Raw genomic sequence first — 19,760 nt, 5'->3', positions numbered from 1 at the left:
AAAATAAAATGATAATAAATAATTTTAAAAAATTTTTAAATTAAAAAAGTAAAAAAAAGTCTAAAAATAATAATAAATAAAATAATAATAAATAATCAGACGATTTTGCACAGTCGATTCAATTTATTTGTATTTCGTTAGAAAAAAACAAAGTATCGCGCGGAACTTGAACACGGGACCGTCAGAGTCGGAGCCGTGATCCTTATCCACTGGGCTGCGCTCGCTTGCTTGGAAATTATATTACCTTACCCCTATAATAGGTACGAGTTAAAGTCCGAACGATTCTTCTCAAAAACTATGATCCGTTGAAAAAATTCCCTGTACTCAGGTACTCAGAGTAGGTCCCTCTACATATATCTGAGACCCATCAAAATCTGTGAGTGACAACCTGTAAGGTCCCCTTGTCAGTGCATCTGTAGTAGAAGCGATCAGACCGGTATATGAAGCCCTTAGTAGCGACGAATTAATAGAGAAGTGTTCAGGAGGCTTTACCCAAAATAATAATGAGAGTTTGAACTACAAAATTTGGAAAATCGCTTCAAAAATATCATTCAGCGGAAACGTGATTGTTGAAATTGCTACATACATGTTCGCTAGTACATTCAACGATGGAGCTATACTTTTTTCCAAATCCTGCAACAGTTTAATATCGTTATCGGACCAAATGCAGTAGCAGCTTCCGAAGCACTGGATGATACACGTTTGTCTGTCGCACGCATCCGGGCTGAACGTGCAACTAAAGTAAGTAGAGTTGCTAGAAGAAATTAAAAAAAGGATGCTGAGAATGCTGCCAATGCCGAAGAAGGCGCTTCATATAGCGCACGCTTGTACTAAAGTAAGTAAAGTCAAATATACTGCAGACTGGGCGTGACAACATCCATTGCAAACTTTGAAACCGTTTTCCCACAAATCACATTTTTTGACCTCGTGTACTTCACATCTCACGAACCCTCAACCTTTTTCTTACGGCGATTTAGCATTACCTATGAGTTGAGGATACAAATTTACACCAAAGTTGAGGGTTTTTACCGTGAGGGTTCAGTCACTTTCTCATACCATTCCCTTGGATGTGAACTACCATTCATAAAAAATGTACGACCCAAGTTTTGTTTATTAAATAATATGGTCGTTATAAATTAAGGTCAATCGTTCAATCGTCTCCAACTGCTACGATTCATTTTTTTCAGCTGTATTGTTGGTTCATATTAAAGATCTATTACGACGATTAAAACTTTTTTCTTTTTTCTTCCAGAACCTCCGATCAACTGTAGGGATGTACACCACTAACGCACGCATGGAATACCGCGGCAAAGTTATGGGCAAATAACTTCACAATTTTAGAACATTCTTGAGATTTTTTTTACAATACATCTGAATACCTCAGGAAATTTTATAAATAAAAACTTCGCCAATATATCTTTCACTTTTCCTAAAATTGCTCTTCAAATAATACCTCTGAACTTCACAAAATGAGTGTATATACCCCCTTAACAAAAATATTCAACAATTAACCGCCTTGGTCTCAAATTAAACTTTGACCCTTTTATAACAAAACAGTTCTTATAGCATCTACACATAGCCACGAAATAACCAAGATAATCAACAATATGAAAATCAAAAATGGCGATCTTGATAATATAAACATTAGAACAATGGTGTTATTATCCAGTCATATTATTGATCCTTTGGTTCATATAATAAAGTTATGTATTGAGAAATCCACTTGGCCCAGAAGTTAAACCGACCTTTAAAGCTGTCAAAAAACACATAAAATATAACTACAGCCCAATATCCTTAACATCGAACTTGACTAAAATCTTTGAAGAAGTAATTTACCATAGAATTTTGCATTTCATTAATAAAATAAATTTGATCAAAAAAGCAGCATGGATTTGTGAGAAACCTTCAGACTGGAAATGCTTTGCATTGCGTATCTAACATAATCGATGAAGAACTCGATAATAGCGTTCCAATTGCCATCACTTCCCTAGAATTTGCCTGAAGCTTATAATACAGTGAAATAATGCAGTCTTATTCCACAAGCTTTATAACTATGACGCCATTCAAATATTATGTCACGCTTTTTCCGGTCATTTTGGACCCCCCTTCCCCTCGCCCCGACCACCATCAACCACCACAAATTACACATCCTCACGCCGTTTTTTACCCTCCTCTGGACGTGACAAACAAATAAATACGCATAAAAAGGAACGTGACGTGACACTAAGAGTGTATTCCCCCCACCCTCCTGTCAAAGCTCGGTCACCATGAAACCCCTCCTTCTCCCGGGCCCCAATGGCATCAAAGGGAATACGTACAAACTATTTACAACTGCTTACCAAATAAATATCAAAGAGTTAAAATTAATGACTGTGTCAGTGACTACGGTGAAGTATACTGAAGTTCACCAGAGTACCGTACTGGACCGCTATTATTTATTTTATAAGTCAATGATCTATTAACTAGTAAGCCTGATGAAGTAATCATATTCTTTGCTGATGACACTGCTGTTATATCCGCAGATGAAAGTTGGCCAAGAGTAGAATGAAAAATTAATATTCATCTTAACAATTTTTGTGAAAAACTACTGTCATAGTGTTTCTATCAATCTGAATATTTTGAATAATGAGCGAAACTTGATTACAGTTCTTCATATTTTGCAAAATCTCCAAATTCATGCAAACTAAAATGCAAGCAAATCTCCAAATTCATGCAAGCTCAGAATGTTATATTATGCCCTCTTCCATAGCATAATTAGCTATGAGATCATAACTTGAGGTGGAGCATATTCATACAACTTTAATTTGTTGCAAGGACTCGAATTGAGAATCCTGAAAACTGTAAACAAAAATCAATTTATGAACCATAATGACCCACTACATGCTGAATAACTATTTTCTCTTGAATATTTGAAATTCTACTGAAGTGATTTGAAAGATAAATTTATAAATGCTAGCAGTATTATTAGGAATAAGAGCATTATACTATCCTCCTATAGACGCAAAGCTGCAAGTATTCAAAACCGTAACATTAAAGCAATTAGCTGTTTCGATAATCTCCCTAATGAACTTCAGCTTAATGGCTATTTTTGAAAATTTAATAATTTATGTTCATCGTCTAATACAGTTTGTAAGTAATAGTTCATAAGCTTAGCTTATCTAGGTCCGACACACAGATAAATGCGTTTCACCTCAATCAGTAGAGTTTGCTTGGTTTTGTAACGAAGTAACGTTCTGGTTGAATAAATAAATGATTAAATAAATATTTCGACCGCTGAACATGGTCATCTTCAAATTTGTGACAAATCTCATTTCCATTGGGCTTCGAATTCTTTTCGATATTATCAGACTTTGAGAAATAAGATGCTGCCTGTTTTTCCGAAAACAGTAAGTCAGATTTAGTACTGGAAGAAATTAATGCAAGATTTATGTCACAGTACTAAGAAATGATTAGTAAAATAATCTCGTAAGCATTTTATATATAATTCCCGCAAAATAGGTGACACTTTTTGAGCTGCATTTTTCAATTAGGAATAATAATATTTATAAATGACAACCAAACAAAGAAACATATAACATACGTTAGACATACTAACCTGAGTTTATTTCCATCTTCCATAAGCTTCATCACTTGTGCTTTGTACTTGTGTGTGTCCACGTCTAAGTTTTCTTTGCTGTCACCGCGATCCAAGCTCTGTTTATGGCCTTTCACCAAAGCTCTTTCATATCTCTCATACCTGTTCAATGTGTGAAAAAGGTTTTCAAAAGGTAAATTCAAATTTCCCAGTTACAGTTGTTCATTTTCATACATGTTTAATCCCTGATGGAAAGACTCCTTCGAAAAACACCTTCGAAAACTTTTCTGAATAATCTGAATTTGGAAACACTATATACGAAACATTCTGAGATATGTTATGTCTGGCACTACGTTCCGTACGTCACTTATCCAAACCAACTATAATACAGTAGACTCTCCGTATATCGCCGTGCGCGGGGCGGTAGGAGAGGGAAATTCGCGGTAAGGCGATGTACGGATCGTCGCTACTCCTCAGCCATTCTAGCCTAACGGAGTCAGGCCACCGAGCGTTGCATCGCCTGATCGGATCACGCAGCGGGTGAGAGTGGGGGACGCTAGTTTGTAGTCGGAAGAATCTGTGTGAGGATTTCCTCTCTGCCACGGCAATATATGGAAAGTCTACCGTATAACTGTAAGATACATATATCGTAAGCTTGTCCTCCTCCCTGTTCTTCCATTCCCATCTATTGCAAACACGGTCAGATAGAGTTTCAGTACCACCCTCTGTCAGCTGATTTTTAAGCCCATCTCTCGATAACCTTCCTTATTATTGGATACTATTCGCTATCTTGCTTCTGAATCATACTTTGGATGAACAAATTCTATTCCATCTTCCGTGTCATATACATATTTCATCTACATCCCTCAAGGGTTTGATATATCTTAGCATTTTTCCGAACATTTTTTTCAACAGTAGTATGATTCACCGTGAACACTTATTTTTGTTTTATGTTCTACAAATTTTCACTGGAGAGTTATTTTACAAGCTTTTAAAATTTTTACGTATACAAACAAAATATTCTGAAGAGTTTGTTGTCGCACAAAACAATAACAAGAATTATAAACTGCTTTGTATTGTATACGCTAAAATAAATAATTGTAAAATATTCTGAAGAGTTTTTTGCCGTACAAAAAGTAACAAGAATTATAAACTACTTTGTATTGTATACGCTCAGTAATAGTGTGAAATACCTTGAAAGTCTATCCAATGTCACTTCTGGAATAATAAATCCGGTAGTTCGGCATGCAGCTGGGAACAATTGTTCGTGTAGCATTAAATTATAGTTAGTATTAACCTGCTGTTGCAACCTTCCTGGCCCCAAGGGGTCTGTTACTACTGGTATTCCTGTGACAGAATCTGTAAATACATGTAAATTGTATACATGAGTTAAAAGTACAATCGTTTTGGAACTTCATGACATCGTAGTAGTCGATCAATGTAAATGAAAACACCGTCATTCAGGAAACATACAATTACTGTGTCTTGGGTTACGATGGAAATTATTTCTGGAGTGTGACCTGACTTACAGTCGAGATGGCCTTTGTTGAGTTAGACTGTGATGTGTGTTACCCCAATTTCCACTCCGAAAGAAAAATTGACTATAGCAACCAGCGAGAGTTACAAAAAAATTCATATAATCGCTTTTATTTCATATCAAGAGGAATAATTTGTTCTCACCAAAAGTATTAGTAATCATTCTGTAGAAAAAAATATGGTAACGAGAAATGTATTACTATTTTCTTCGCTTGTTAACTTACCGAGATATTGAGAATAGATTTCCCACGATTTTGGACTAGGGAAGATACGAACAAATCCACCTCTTCGTTCAAACTGTGCTCGAGCAGATGCAACTATTCTTTGCTGTTCAGCTGTGAGACCAGATTTGTTTAAACTATTTTTGGCTACATTTTTCTTCTTCTGCATGAGCATTTCAGCCGAGTGGACTCTCCTGTACTGTATCACATAAACATATTTATTCAATGAAACCAAGAGTTTGATTTAGCAATTGAGACCAGAGAAAACAGTATGAGAATGCTTGTAAAGTATAACTTACACTAGTCATATTTTTTGAAGGATTCGTAATAGATCGATGGTTGTTACTATGTGGCCTCAATATTGGATCAACAGCAGCAATGCCTACAAGCGTGAGTAAATCTGCCATTAATGCAGATTTCAATCTCACGTCCAATGGGGAATCACAACCTAGAGACGGAGTGAGGTTGACCTCAAGTAGCCAAGGTTTCAAGGTGTCGTCAATTAAGATATCAAACCCAAATAATTCTGGAACATTCATAATAATTTTCTTCTAGTTATTAAGACTTTTCGGAAATACACTGCTCATATTGCTTTACTTTCTTTTAATTTTAAAGAAAAGCTTTTATTTGGGCCAGAGTGACTTCTGCTTATTCTGACGTATCTTCACCTTTCGTGATCCCCAGAAACTAAAAAATAGGTTCTTGTGAAACGCACAGTGGTTCCAAATCCCAAATGGCTGGCTATATATAGAAGGTATTGTTAAATTGCTACGAAATTTCTTAATCGCGGTTTTTGAGGTCACTGAACACGAATCTGAAGTCAAATTTTACAATAACAAGATGGCGGCCTGAAAATGGCGGACCATTTCCTCCAAATTTGAATCAATCGCTCCGAACTCTTTGATACTCGGGGGTTTTTGAGGTCGCTGAACAAGATTCTATTTTGATAAAACGAAAGAACGTATCAACACATAGATATATGTGGGATATAGTAGATTGGAAAAGTATGTGAATACAAATACACTTTGAATATAAACATAAATTTATTTAAAATTACATTGAATATTATTTTTGTGCAAAAAGAAAATTACGAAAAGACGCTTAGACTTATAGAGTCCAATTGCTGTCCGAATCACTAACATTATTATTGTCGCTAAAGTCGGAGTCAGTCATTGGGAGTACTTTTTGGTTGTTCATAGTTGGCGGTATTAACAACGCCATTGCTTCACGCAATAATGATTTTCCAATAAATCAAAAAACTCCTGTCGCCTGAAACCAACTGCAACGGCTTTACTGCTTACCCGAGAGCCTGAAAAAATCAATTCAACAGTGAGACAGTAATACATAATTTTGAAGAAACGATAATGATTTGTTAAAGAAAATAACAGTCGAATTCAGTGGACTAAAATGATTTTCATGAGAAACAAATCACTCGGCATCGCACTCTCCTGCCGTGCACCTCGCATAGTGTGTGTGCTGAGCGCACCGCGCCTGAATTCGTGCGACAATTCATAGAAAAATTCACCGTAACCAAAGGGGCAGTTTGGAGCAGCTGATTTTTGGTGGTGTATTACTCAAAAGTGTAAAGAATAACGTGACACTTGATTGGTTGCCGAATTCTGTTGCATTATAAACTTTAACTCAATATAAGCATAACTTTTTTTCTCGGCGGGCACGAGAATTTACAGTACATGTTTACATTTTTTGTTGCTCGGTGTGTGGTTTATATGAAAAATCTCAATGATATAGTAATTTACTTACTTTTAGAAGGAAATTCCATTTTAAAGAATTCAAATTACTCAATTCTACTAAAAGTTATTTCACTTCAAACACAACGTAATTTTCAGGCCGTAACGCACGACCGATGCTACCTGCTCGAGCATTTCGATTCGAATGAGACCCCAACGCTTAAATGCAACATCTGACACTTCCCGACCCTTGGAAGGGACACCAGAAATACCCCTCTACCTGGCTCAATACTTAGAATTCCGTAAATATAAACTTCATTTTTCTATTTATTGCCAGCAATTTGGGATTTGGAACCGCCGTGCGCTGGTCTATTGGCCTACGATAAACTGGCAAACCAGATTATAAACTGGCTAGATTCCGAATACTTTCCGTGTCGTTCAAATCACCATGGCTAATCTGAAACGTATACGAAATTTGATAATTCGTCAAACACCTAATTTAACAACTAGTCCCAGACAATCCGGAAACTATGTATAATTCAGACTACGCATAAAGTAATCATTCAGGTCTATGCTAATCTTGTTAACCAACGAAAACCAACCAGGAAATGGAGCTTTATCTAGGTCTATCCGATACTTCGAAGCCATTTGTATCGGCTTTTCCAAACCATCACAACTTATCCGAATCTATCAGGAATTCACACTTCATTCGGATTATTTATGAATCTGTCAAGGTAACCGGTTCAAATCTGATCCGGTCCATACCAAACTTGTCAACCAGAAGATATAATAATATAAGTTAAGGATTTATCTGACATTCTTAAGGGGTTAGGTGGGTTTCAAAAGCTCAAAATAGGTACATTTTTATGAATTTTTTTTTACTTAATCAACAGAATATTTCATTCCATCAATTCAACACATAAAAGATACATATTTTATAAGTAGTTTGTGAAATTTTCATTGAAAAATATTGAAAATTAAGGCGTGGACACGTCGTCTGCTGTGACCCCTCAAAAAAAAGTTCTCTCGGCGTAGTTAGGATAACTCATGACAGATTCATCTGAAATGCAAAAACCAAAAATTTTCTGTTAGTAGATGTTTAAAACTCGTACTTGGACGAAGGAAAAAAAAAAAACAAAAATTACATTTTTGGCGGCGTTGAAAACAAAAAACCCTTATTTTGAGTAAAATTTGCACCCTTCATGGCCTTGAAAAATTACTTGGAATAGAAAAAAAAAAAATTCCTTCGTTCAAGTACGAGAAAATATTATTTTGAAGAAGTGTGCAAAATTTGAAAGAGATCGGTTCATAAGTTTTCGAGAAATCGTGACTACCGATTTCAAAAATGTAGTTTCGAGAAAAACGCGATTGAAGATTTACAACCAAAATCATGTAAATAATCGTACTTACACCGTATAATGATGCAAACCCATGTTTTTTCCACGTGCCATCACCTGACACGGTAATATCTGTCGTATCTTCAACATTATTTTCATCACACGTTAATTTTTTTTCTTGATTTGCAGCAGACAACAAAATTGATTCGGCAACAGTTATGACGCACTCATGTATTTTATCAACATAAAAATTGTACGTTGATGCATTCAAGAATGAGGAACTTATATCCATCAAACCACAGAATTTTTTACATCCGGCAAGTCCTAAGCCTAGTATTCGCATCACAAAAATAAACGAACAATAGCTAAGCAGCTGCCTCGATATATCTGCCTCCATATACCTGCGTCACGCTCGGTTATAGCCTGATGGGTGAAACATCCAAAGGCTATATCTCTTAGAATATGACTCGGATCGTTTTAAAATTTTAAAGGAATATTCTCAACATATTCAATTATAAGATAAGCAGAAAAAAAAAAAATTCGATTTTTTGAAATTTTGAAACCCACCTAACCCCTTAAGCTATGCGTATTGGCTTTTCCAAAGGATCGCAACCTATTAGAAATTATGAGGGAGTCACACTTTATTCGGGTCACGTGTGGATTTGTCAGAAAGCTTTGGTGTAAATGTAATATATTTGTACATTTGGTTCAAATATATAGTTGTCAATTTTTTGAACATTTTTCAAGCTCACTTGATCTGTGCATTAGATAATCAAGTAACCTCTACTTAAAGTATCGAATCGATAAATCTGGGTATTATCTCAAATCTTGTACGGTTTTTGTATTTGGTCTCTACATGGACCAATTCGCGACTCATCCATATTATATTGTTACAAAGGGAGAAATTACCAGTTTCGCTCCCTTTTTTGATGAACTAGTATTCATCATAGATAAAAGACATATAAGAGCACTCATATGATATGAAATGAATAAGGTTTCTGAGTCAACCAACATTATTGTAACAGTCTTGTTTCCAACTTTAAACTGAAAACACATATCGCCATTAAACGCATTTTTCCCATCTATTCACTTTGCCTGCCTTGGTTACTTCTTCAACTCTCAACGAACCCGATTTATTTTCGTAACACCCAAAATGTTACAATATAATCAGAATACGTATGTAGAGATTGAATGCAAACACCGTATAAGATTTTGGGCAGTACCCGGATTCATCTATTAATCATTTCAACCTGAAGTGACATTGGGTTCACTTCGTATTTATATGAAACCAAGATCTTAGAATTGTATAATCATTATATATTTCGTGTCTTATGATTTGTTCCATATTTTTTCCGACCGTGATTTAAATAACGTGTCTATCTTTCAACAACTAATGGCGACGTATTGGCATGACCTTGGTAAACGAAATTTATGAGCGATACGTCCGTTTTAGAGTGAATTTCCAGTGAAAAAGCGACCTCCAAATCACGCGCACACCGTCAGCACCAACACACGATCAACTTCTACGTGAGCTGAAAAGCGTACTTTTACGTAGCGAAAAATGTTACAAACGAAAACTTGTCCTTATGTTGGCGCTGACGGTGTGAGCGTGGCTCGATGTTCGATCCCCGACTCCTAATCATGCGATGGTTCAAATGATGTTCAAAATGCGTTTCGATCACTGGGCGGTTAGTTTTGTGACCTGGATAAGATGTAGGAGATACGGGTCTGTTTTACATATAGAAAAAAAGAGTGCATATGAAATCTATAAACGAGTTTACTTAAATCAGGACGGATATCATTTTTATTCGGATGCAACCAGAAAGAATTACTCTTCATGTCAACTAGATTACAATTAAAATCTTTTTCATGTCTTCATTTGTCATACAAGACACAAAACCCTTACAGAGCTTTGGATCAAACCAGATGAAATTGATTGCGTTATACTCACTGCAAATAACGTATTATTTCCTAACAAATCCAGATAAGAATCAGACGTTGAAATCGTGACCAAACAATGAGACCTGAAAAAAATGCACATTGTGACATGGTATTTCTTATACTGTCACAAACGCGAAAATAACTCGGTCCCTCACTTCACCGAATACAAGTGACAAAAGCAACGAAGACACGTCTAGTGCCGGTACTGCAAAAAAACGACTATGTATATTTCAATTTTTTTTTGTCATCATTAGTCATAGTATATCAAAATCATCATTAGTTTCTAACTAAATTATACTTGGCAGTAGTATCTGATTTGATGACAGTTTTGTAGGTGGCTGATTTGTAAGTAATGTGTGCATGTATGATTACCCCAGAATTACGTCAAGTTCATTTCTAAAAACAAAACGCGCGTATTTTAGTGGCCTAATACGTACGCGCCGTATTTACTTTGTATAGAAAATTCTGCCAGGTACATTGTAATTTTACCTTGGATGCTTAGGTAGTCACAATAAGTGATAAAAATATTCCTTATGATCGACAAAGTGTAAACACTCATGCAAATTGCCGAATAGTGATTTCTATCATTTAATCTGAACACGTAACAAATTGATGACATATTTTAGCGACTAATGCGGACCGGGCTAGTACCACACGTCACAATGCATTCTATTTTATATTTTCGTATGTATAAAAAACGTGAGAATGAATTTATACTGCTATTATGAACAGCAATATCAGTAGTACAGCAAGGCCGGTTCTACACGCAGATTCCGGTTACCGACACTTACCGACCGAGCCGACCAGTCCGCCTATACATTCTCCCCAGACTCAAACCCTTTTCCGCTCCGCGCAGCCCAGACTCAAACCCTTTTCCGCGATGACGTCACAGTCTGACGTACCGAAGGTCAAAACCGTGCAACCTTACCGACAGTTGTATCGATCGAGGGTCAAAATCGTGCTGTTTTACCTACAATCTTACCGACAGTTGTATCGATCAAGGGTCAAAATCGTGCTGTTTTACCGACAATCTTACCGACTGAAGGTCTGTAGTGCTCGCCTGTCCCACGATAGGACTGCTGATGTGTAACATGAACCACTCCGAATTCCTTTTCCACGGTAGGACTGCTGACGTGTAACGTCAACCACCTCACATTCCTTTCCCACCTTATCAACCACGTGACATTCCAAAATTAATGGTTCCGAGAATTGTTTGTCTCAACGTCGCACCGAAATCCTTTGACCGCATACCGCTCGCCGTCGAAACTTGTCAAACGCATTGTTTTGTCTAACCACCTTATCAACCACGTGACATTCCAAAATTAATGGTTCCGAGAATTTGCTGATGTGTAACATGAACCACCCCACATTCCTTTCCCACGGTAGGACTGCTGATGTGTAACATCAACCACCTCACATTCCTTTCCCACCTTATCAGCCCCGTGACATTCCAAAATTAATAGTTCCGAGAATTGTTTGTCCCAACGTCGCATCGGAATCCTTTGACCGCGTGCCGCTCACCGTCAAGTCGAAACTTGTCAGGTGCGCGCGCATACGTATTTGATATCAGTCCCGTGACATTCCTTACCCTCCATCAAATTATGTGGTGGGGGAACGTTATAAAAGCGAAAAGTGAAAAGTTCATCGTCAGTCTGAAGCTGTTCTTCTTGCAAATGAGAAGTGCTCTGGAACAACGTGAGTTGAAGAAACGATTAGAACTGCTCCTCAAGAATATCAGAGAAGTAAAACATCTCCTGAAAATCAGATCCGACCTCAATCGACTTACAAGAGATTTCGAGCACCTACAACTGGGCCGTAACGACAATGGACTTCTCAAAACTGAACGAAATCGCGCGGCTGGAGACGTTTCTGCCGTTGAAAAAAGTTTCGGATCTTGAAGCCTACTTCGAATACAGAGTCAGCGGTGTTCGTCGAGTCAAAACGAAATTTGGAGACAAAATCGTTCTGGACTTAGATGACGCTTTCACGATTTTTCTGCCCAACCGACTGAACAAAGCCCTCCACGAAAACGAAGATTTGTACCAGAAGGTGACAGCAGCCAGTAAAGAGATACGGTTGCATATACGCTATCTTGGCGGACCCTACAGTCAACTCGAATTTGTATACGTATAATATTCAAACAATGTTCTGTGTAAGTCTTACGTTTAATAAACAAAAAAGATTGAAATTATGAATATTTTTTCTTTTTATACCTTTAATCCTACGTACGATTTGTATCTAGAATTAAGTCTCAAAATCTAGGAAAATGTCCGAACACCACTAAGCAACGACGGAGGGTTTCGAGCTGCAACTCTACGATGAGTATTTGGACGGGTTCAGACCGGAGTGCAAGGTCGGCCGATAGCCGCGGTACAGAGCCTGCGGTGTTGGGTTACTATCGCTCTAGGAATGCAAAACTCGGTTTGAGTACAGCTCGGTCAAGGATGGAGAGCAAGGTCGAATCTTACATAAGCTTCTGAAAAAAATTCTCTCTTAAGAGCTAAGGTGAAGGTATAAAATTATTTCATGAATATTCTTTAAAAGTTTTATTGAGTACAATTTTTAGAGTACGGTTGACAATTACTTCACAAAAAATAGTACAATAATTCTATTCAACAGTGTCATGACCAGGGTGATATATTCGCCAGGAATGCGGGACCTTTCTTGTAGACGCTTCTGCGCAGTAACACAAATCGTACAGCCTCGCCATCCGGACAGTACGATGATTTTGTAGCCAATTCTGGAGTATGCAAACGTTTCGTGCTGCACAGATTGCGTTGGGTATTGTGTGAAGGTCGCATCTCGGAGCTGAAGTTTTTTGCAGGGTTTCAAGCGACGGGCAGTCAAAGTCCAACATATCGATGATTTCAACTTTCGGAACGATTTTGAGCAACCAATCTCGTTTTTCTTCTCCTTTTACGTACACGGTTTGAGCTTTGCACAGCCTGTCTTGAATGGTCCGCTCAACTTCCTCAAAAGGTATGGTTCCACAGCTCCAACGTAAGCCGTGAAAATCGCGTTCTAACCAAGAATTTTGGCTTTTACTCGTATATTTGACGTCCAGTAAATTCCATTTGTAAGGTGGTTTGAAGAAAAACACTGAAGGAGATGCTTCCGAGTAGATTGAAATTACACCCAATTCTTTTAACGTGAAGGTGTTGTTGAGAGGTCTACGAAAGCCTTGTATGTCAACGATGAGCTCCATCTTTGAACTGTGCGAGATGGTGGAAACGGGTCAGCTTTTATACCAACTTTTTCACCCCACCACTGAGCGGGTTGTATTCGACAATACGATCGTGAACGATCAAGCAGTACGCCGATGTTTCAGCGGGAAAGTTGGCTTTAGCTTCAAATTCAAGACGGATGTCGACAGGTCCGTACTTCAAAGATTCGTTTTGTTTCGAACAGTCGATAACGAATAAGGGGACGTCTCGAAGGAATTCACTCTTTGTCAGCAACGGCTCGGGGTTCTTGTCGTAGTAGGTAGCTTGGAAGTTTGCGTACATCTCGTACAGGAGCGCGTAGAGATTACGACTCATGTTGAGGTTCAGGTTACCGTACGGATAAGATTGAGAGTTTAAGAATAGCTTGACGTCCGTGATATTGCAATGATCGAAATGACTTGCGTTCTTGCCGGTCTTGTTCTTTCTACTTGTTTGGAAACTCAAAATGACGTACCGAGGTTTTTCAAGCTGAGTGGAAGTTTTCACAGTCCAAACGTGTTTTGATGTTGTGGGAAGTAAGGGATATTCGTACAATTCCCAACTGCGGAAGCTCATCGAAACAGGCGGATCTCTCTGAATGAAATTTAGTAGGTCAACTTTTTTCTGATCCGCGAGTTTCAAATACGGTATTAGCCATTCCACTGCATTGATCGTGATTTTGAATTCCTCCTCCTGAGTCTGCATGATTGCGTTGACGTCAGTTTTTGATCTCGTCAAAATTAACTCATGTTTAGCGTTGACAACGATCTTGCGGTAGTCTTCGGCGAAACCCAATATCATGCTGAGCGGTATCAGTACGTCAAAGTTACCATCGGCATCGGTTAATTTTTTCTTCTCTTCTACATCGAGCCATCCAGCGTTCTCCATCAGCCAAGTCTGACCAGGGTGCAGGGAAGCGTAACCCTTCATGAGACTTGTCAAGCCAACGTTCTTGCTTCTATCAACCTCAACTGCGTTAATTTCGTAGCGAATTTCTTCAAACAGATGACAGATGGCGTTGTTTACGAGCTGTGTGTTCACAGTAGCTGTACCATCAGGTTTGAGGAGTCGTCCGTGGATATGTACCGAACTTTTGCTGGGTAATATGCATAAATCCTGATGCTGAACGGTGATTCGAATTTCATCGCTGTTGTTGAAAGTTGACGAGGCGTAAGGTTTGTGAGCGTGAATCTCGTAATGCGCAACGGATTCGTCAAAGACGACTGGTGTTTGAATGCTCAAGATTTCCTCCTCCATGGCACGTAGCAGATGATAAAAAAGCAAAATCGGATTTTTATTTGTCGGAAATTCCTCTTCCAAAAGGTGTCAGTTTCAGACCCAGAGCTATCAGGAACTCCACGTTTCGAGGTGTTAGCGGTTCGGGAATCGAACGACGACTGACTTGATCGGGGCATGTCGACTTACTGATATACCTACTCTTTGACAGTCTGTTATATACGATTCCCATCGTTTATTGCGATTTGATGTGTAGTCTCACAGTGATAACTTCTCCACGAAAATTAACCAGGTCTCCGTCTTGATCCACTAACCGGAGCTGAACGTGATCTATGGTCTTGACGGTGATCGGAAGGTAAATGACGTGCGACGGTACTTCCACGATCTTATATCCTGGTGGGACGGTCGGGAAAAACTCGTGAATAGTGTGTACTTTGTGTCCATTGACGTAGGCGCCCGTTGTAATGCTACACTCGACTCGCAACGCGTTGACCTTGAGTATAGTTACAGGCACGTCCGATTCGTGAGTTTTGTCAACCTCCAGTACACGTGGTGTAAATCCCAAAAGTTGAGCAATGGAATCATTCGGCTCAAAGTTAATCGTGTGGTTGCATGTGATTTCGCTGCGTAATGTATTATTGTTGGGTTTGATGGCGAGCCTGATGTCTGTATTTCTTAGCACGTTTTGAAGATACTTCTCTATGTCCTCGATCTCGTAGCTGCCGGTAGGTATGGTGATCACTTTGTCAGCTACGTAAATTTTATTGTGACCGACATCAACGTTGGGAATCGAATTAAAGGTTAACAGCTCTACCAAGCCAAGAGCATAACTTTTATCACGAGCAAGTTCGATCGGTGGGAAATATTGTGCCTCGAGTATCGAAGAGGTTCCCGAAATCGTTAACGTTGACGAATCATCCATGACTGCGAGTGGTAGACTGACTTTGACGAATCACGCACCATGTTTATATAGCTCACCACTCAGAAATTTCAGACACAAGTGTCCGCATTCAAATGTATCGTAATCCTGATACCTCTCATGATTGTATTTGACGCTACCAACGCCGAGGTATTTTATGAGGTCCGAGGGTGGTTGAAGGTTGCCGAAACTGTCAAAGTGATCGATATTATTGTCGCGTTTCTTGTACGCAACCCAGTGTGTTCCCGGACCGTCTTTGTCGTCAAGGTTGATTATAGCTGACTCGTTTTTTCGTGGACCGTTTTCGGGCATTTCGTTTCGCATGAAAACACCTCGGAAATGCGGAACCCTCAAGATTTTTGCATATTTCAACAAGTCCCAATCAGTCAACGCTCGACGTGGTAGCATTGCATCTAGTTTTTTGAAAGATGGAGACCAAGACCTGTTTTGTACGGTTTCATGTGAAGCCCTTTGCCCAACGCGATAGCTTCCATAGTTTTGTTTTGTCGTTTGCTTTCCTCCAATTCTCGTTTAGCCGCGCTCGCATCGTTCTCAGCTCTTGCTATACCGGCCGCACCACCGGCTAACGCACCCGTAGCGCTGAGACCGGCAAAAATAGGAATCAGAAACGGTAGAAAACCACCGACTTTCGAAGGTACCAGTAGGACGCGAGGTGTTCGCACTTTACCACCCGCTTTTTTAACGGCGTTCTCAGCTCCCTTCAGCGCAGATTCGATAGCTACTTTTGCATCGTTGCTTGGAACCATAGAACGTTTTGCAGCATTTACAATTTTTCTCAAGGTCACATTTTTTGACTTTCGCATTCCCATTCCGTGTTTTGATTTTACTTTCATTGTATTAGCTACTGCCCAAGCGGCTGCCTTCTCACCCAAATTTGCGTCCTTTGCGAGAACCCGTTTCCAAGCTTTCTCAGCCAACACCCTATCAGCCTCGTTTCTAACCTCAAGGTTCTCACGATTTTTCGAATACGCTATATCGTGTTCCTTACACGCTGCATCGAGAGGGTTGATACCGGAATCGTCTCTCGCGAGTCTTTTCGTCAACTTCGTACCGGAACCGCAGTATTGGTAACCGGGAACATGCAACTCGATCGGAAGTTTGTTGATGATTCTATTCACCAGACCCTTGCCACGATGTTGCCGCCTGCTGCTGCTTCGTTTACCTCTGTACGCGATCATGTTCGTGCGTTGACTGAAGAAAAGTGCTTTAAAACGGGGTATTTATAGCAAATCCGATCAGTCATGTCCGAGATGCGATTTGAGAAACAACCTACCAAGCTTCCCGTGATGAATTTTGACATACTTTCGGAGCAAAATGTCGAAAAGCACAAACGGCACGGTGAATTACTCCCGAACAGTGTACGTGCGATATTCTGTGGACCGTCGAATTGTGGTAAAACTAATGCGTTGCTCACACTTATAACCCATCCCAACGGACTCAGATTTGAAAATATCTACATCTACTCGAAATCTCTCAACCAACCTAAATACCGATTGTTGAAGCAATTGCTGGACCATGTTGAGAGTACGGAGTACTTTGCGTTTACCGAGCGTGAGCAAGTGATTCCACCGGAAGAAGCACGGCCCAACTCAATAATCATATTTGACGATGTAGCGTGCGAGAAGCAGGACAATATTAAAGCCTACTTTTGCATGGGTAGACATCACGACGTTGACTGTTTCTATCTCTGTCAGACGTACGCGCGTATTCCCAAACATCTCGTGCGCGACAACGTAAACTTACTCGTGTTATTCAAACAAGACGATATGAACCTGAGACACGTATACAACGATCATGTGAACACCGATATGTCTTACACAGAGTTTAAAAGTGTGTGCTCTGCATGCTGGAACGGTGAGAAGTACGGGTTTCTGGTGATCGACAAAGACAGTGAGCTCAACGAAGGACGATACAGGAGGGGATTCGATTCTTTTGTTAGCCTGGAAAAGGAATAAAATTTACCGTTTTCGAGCGAGAGACGCAGTAGCGCTGCAGACTCAGTTGCGTCAACATGCAGAGCTCCGAAATTTCCAAGCAAAAAGATGTCCTACATCAGATCGCTCAAGCAAGTGCTGCGATCCGTCGAAAACACAGATTGCTCAAGTCGGGCAGGGAATCTACGACTCAGAAATTGAGTGACGTTTTCAAACCAGTAGTGACTCCGTTGCAAGAACTGGTGAATGTTACAAAAGACACCAAACCTGTCAAACAAGAGGTGGAAGAAATTAAAGAAGAAATAAAGGAGATGAAAAATGAAACGAAAAATGAAACTGTCTCGGAAATGGACGATTCCTTTGCTTCGGCGGGGGATAAAACAGTCGTAGAAACACCGGTCGAGGACGAGTATTTTGCACTGATGAGAGATGCGAAGACAAAAGGCGAATTGGACAACGTGTACGGTGTACGCAACCTCTCAAACGGACTGATGATCGGTGATTCGTTGATATCTTTTGAGAGTGACTACGTTCGTATTGGCGACACGCGTTACCAGAAAACGAAGGGTTTGCTGGAACTTTTGTTCAAAAAGAAGCCCGACGGTTCTTCTGTGAGCGCCGGAGATCGGGAAAATTTTAAAAACATAATCCTCGCAACGAACGCGCATAAGAAGTATTACTCATCCGACGGGGCTGTTCGAAACGATAACAGTTACAAATTTAGAAATGTCATTGCCAAATTGATGGATTATTCTCCGTCACCTCGTCGAAAGGGTAAAGGTCTACTTCCGCAAGCTATGATCACTCGACAAGGTGTTGAAACGGAATACGTCTTCTGGGATGATCCGAACGAGTTGGTGGAGCGTCTTCGTTTACTCCTGGCATCTCAGGCAGCGGGAAATCCGAGTCACAATAACGAAATAATCTCCATTATCGAAGAGCTACGCGAAGCAGGAATCATTTATTAAGCAGCTCCCGTCATTTTTGCATTCATTACCGAGATGAGCGTCGACGTGTTTGGACGTCAGCTGAATAAAAACACGACCGCGAGCACTCGCGGTCCTCCGGGTGTCGGGTTTCAAATAACAGCGGACGGGCATTACGATATACGGAACAAGAGACTGTGCAACGTCGCGGATCCCGCAGAGCCGAACAATGCTGTAACTTCAAAAATTTTGAGACGAAAATTCAGCGTGCTGCAAAAACGAATCGACAACCTCGATCAAATGATCAAAGCTTTGGAGATCACCACGGAGAAAGCCTTGGATACCTTCTACACAGACTTTAAAACAGGCAGAGACTTGTCGATTCGAAACGCGGAAATCATTTCCAAATTGGACACCAGACTAATAGCGTTGGAATATGAACGAGGAAAAGCAAGCACTGGTGACGGAACTGCATAAGCCTGCACGCCGGAATTACCCGCGTCGACGTGTAGACGTGCGCGGCATCGACGAGACCTGGCAGGCGGATCTTGTTGATATGACGTCGTACGCTGGACAAAACAAAGGCTACAAGTACATGCTCACAGTCATTGATATCTTTTCAAAGTATGCGTGGGCTGTACCGATAAAGAGCAAGTCTGGAGATGATGTTACGAAGGCAATGGAATCTGTGCTTGTCCAAGGACGGGTACCGAAAAATTTACACGTCGACAGAGGAACGGAATTTTACAACTCGAAATTCGAATCGCTTATGACACGCTACGGAATCAAACTTTACTCCACGTACAGTAATTTGAAGGCTTCGATCTGTGAACGTTTCAATCGCACGCTGAAAGTTAAAATGTGGACACGGTTCAGCATGCAAGGAAGCTACAAGTGGCTCGATATCTTATCCGATTTGGTTTCGGCTTACAACAACGTCAAACACCGAACCATAAGAATGAAACCGTCGGATGTCACCGTTGCAAACGAGAGGCTGTTGTTACGTCAGGCGTACGGAGAGCTTCGAGCGATACCTACCGTATCGGCAAAGTTCAAATCCGGCGACAAAGTTCGAATCAGCAAATTCAAAAATGTCTTCGAGAAAGGTTACACTCCCAATTGGACGACTGAAATATTCACGATAAGTCGAGTGGAAAATACTCATCCTGTGACGTACAAGCTCAAAGACTACCGAGATCAACCCATCGCTGGTGGTTTCTACGA

The 19,760-nt window shown here is 39.9% G+C and overlaps 1 protein-coding gene across 4 annotated transcripts in view; it reads right to left on the bottom strand.

The window, feature by feature from the left end:
- The window catches only part of LOC124303326 (tubulin polyglutamylase TTLL5), a 282,756-nt gene that overhangs the window by 69,548 nt on the left and 193,448 nt on the right, over positions 1-19,760 (bottom strand). For 3 of the 4 annotated variants that reach the window (XM_046760409.1, XM_046760407.1, XM_046760408.1), the window contains exons 9-12: positions 5,631-5,857; positions 5,335-5,530; positions 4,768-4,933; positions 3,596-3,736 (exon numbers count right to left, since the gene is read on the bottom strand). In XM_046760409.1, the coding sequence (XP_046616365.1) occupies positions 3,596-3,736; positions 4,768-4,933; positions 5,335-5,530; positions 5,631-5,857 (730 nt within the window). Of the gene's footprint in view, positions 1-2,985; positions 3,404-3,595; positions 3,737-4,767; positions 4,934-5,334; positions 5,531-5,630; positions 5,858-19,760 lie in introns of those variants that run through there. The other variant, XM_046760410.1, reaches the window with a different exon arrangement.

The sequence above is a fragment of the Neodiprion virginianus genome, chromosome 4, assembly GCF_021901495.1.
Source record: "Neodiprion virginianus isolate iyNeoVirg1 chromosome 4, iyNeoVirg1.1, whole genome shotgun sequence".
In the NCBI taxonomy this organism is placed as follows: Eukaryota; Metazoa; Arthropoda; class Insecta; order Hymenoptera; family Diprionidae; genus Neodiprion; species Neodiprion virginianus.
Note: the sequence above shows the minus strand (reverse complement) of the source record. Positions and strands in the feature narration are given on the sequence as shown.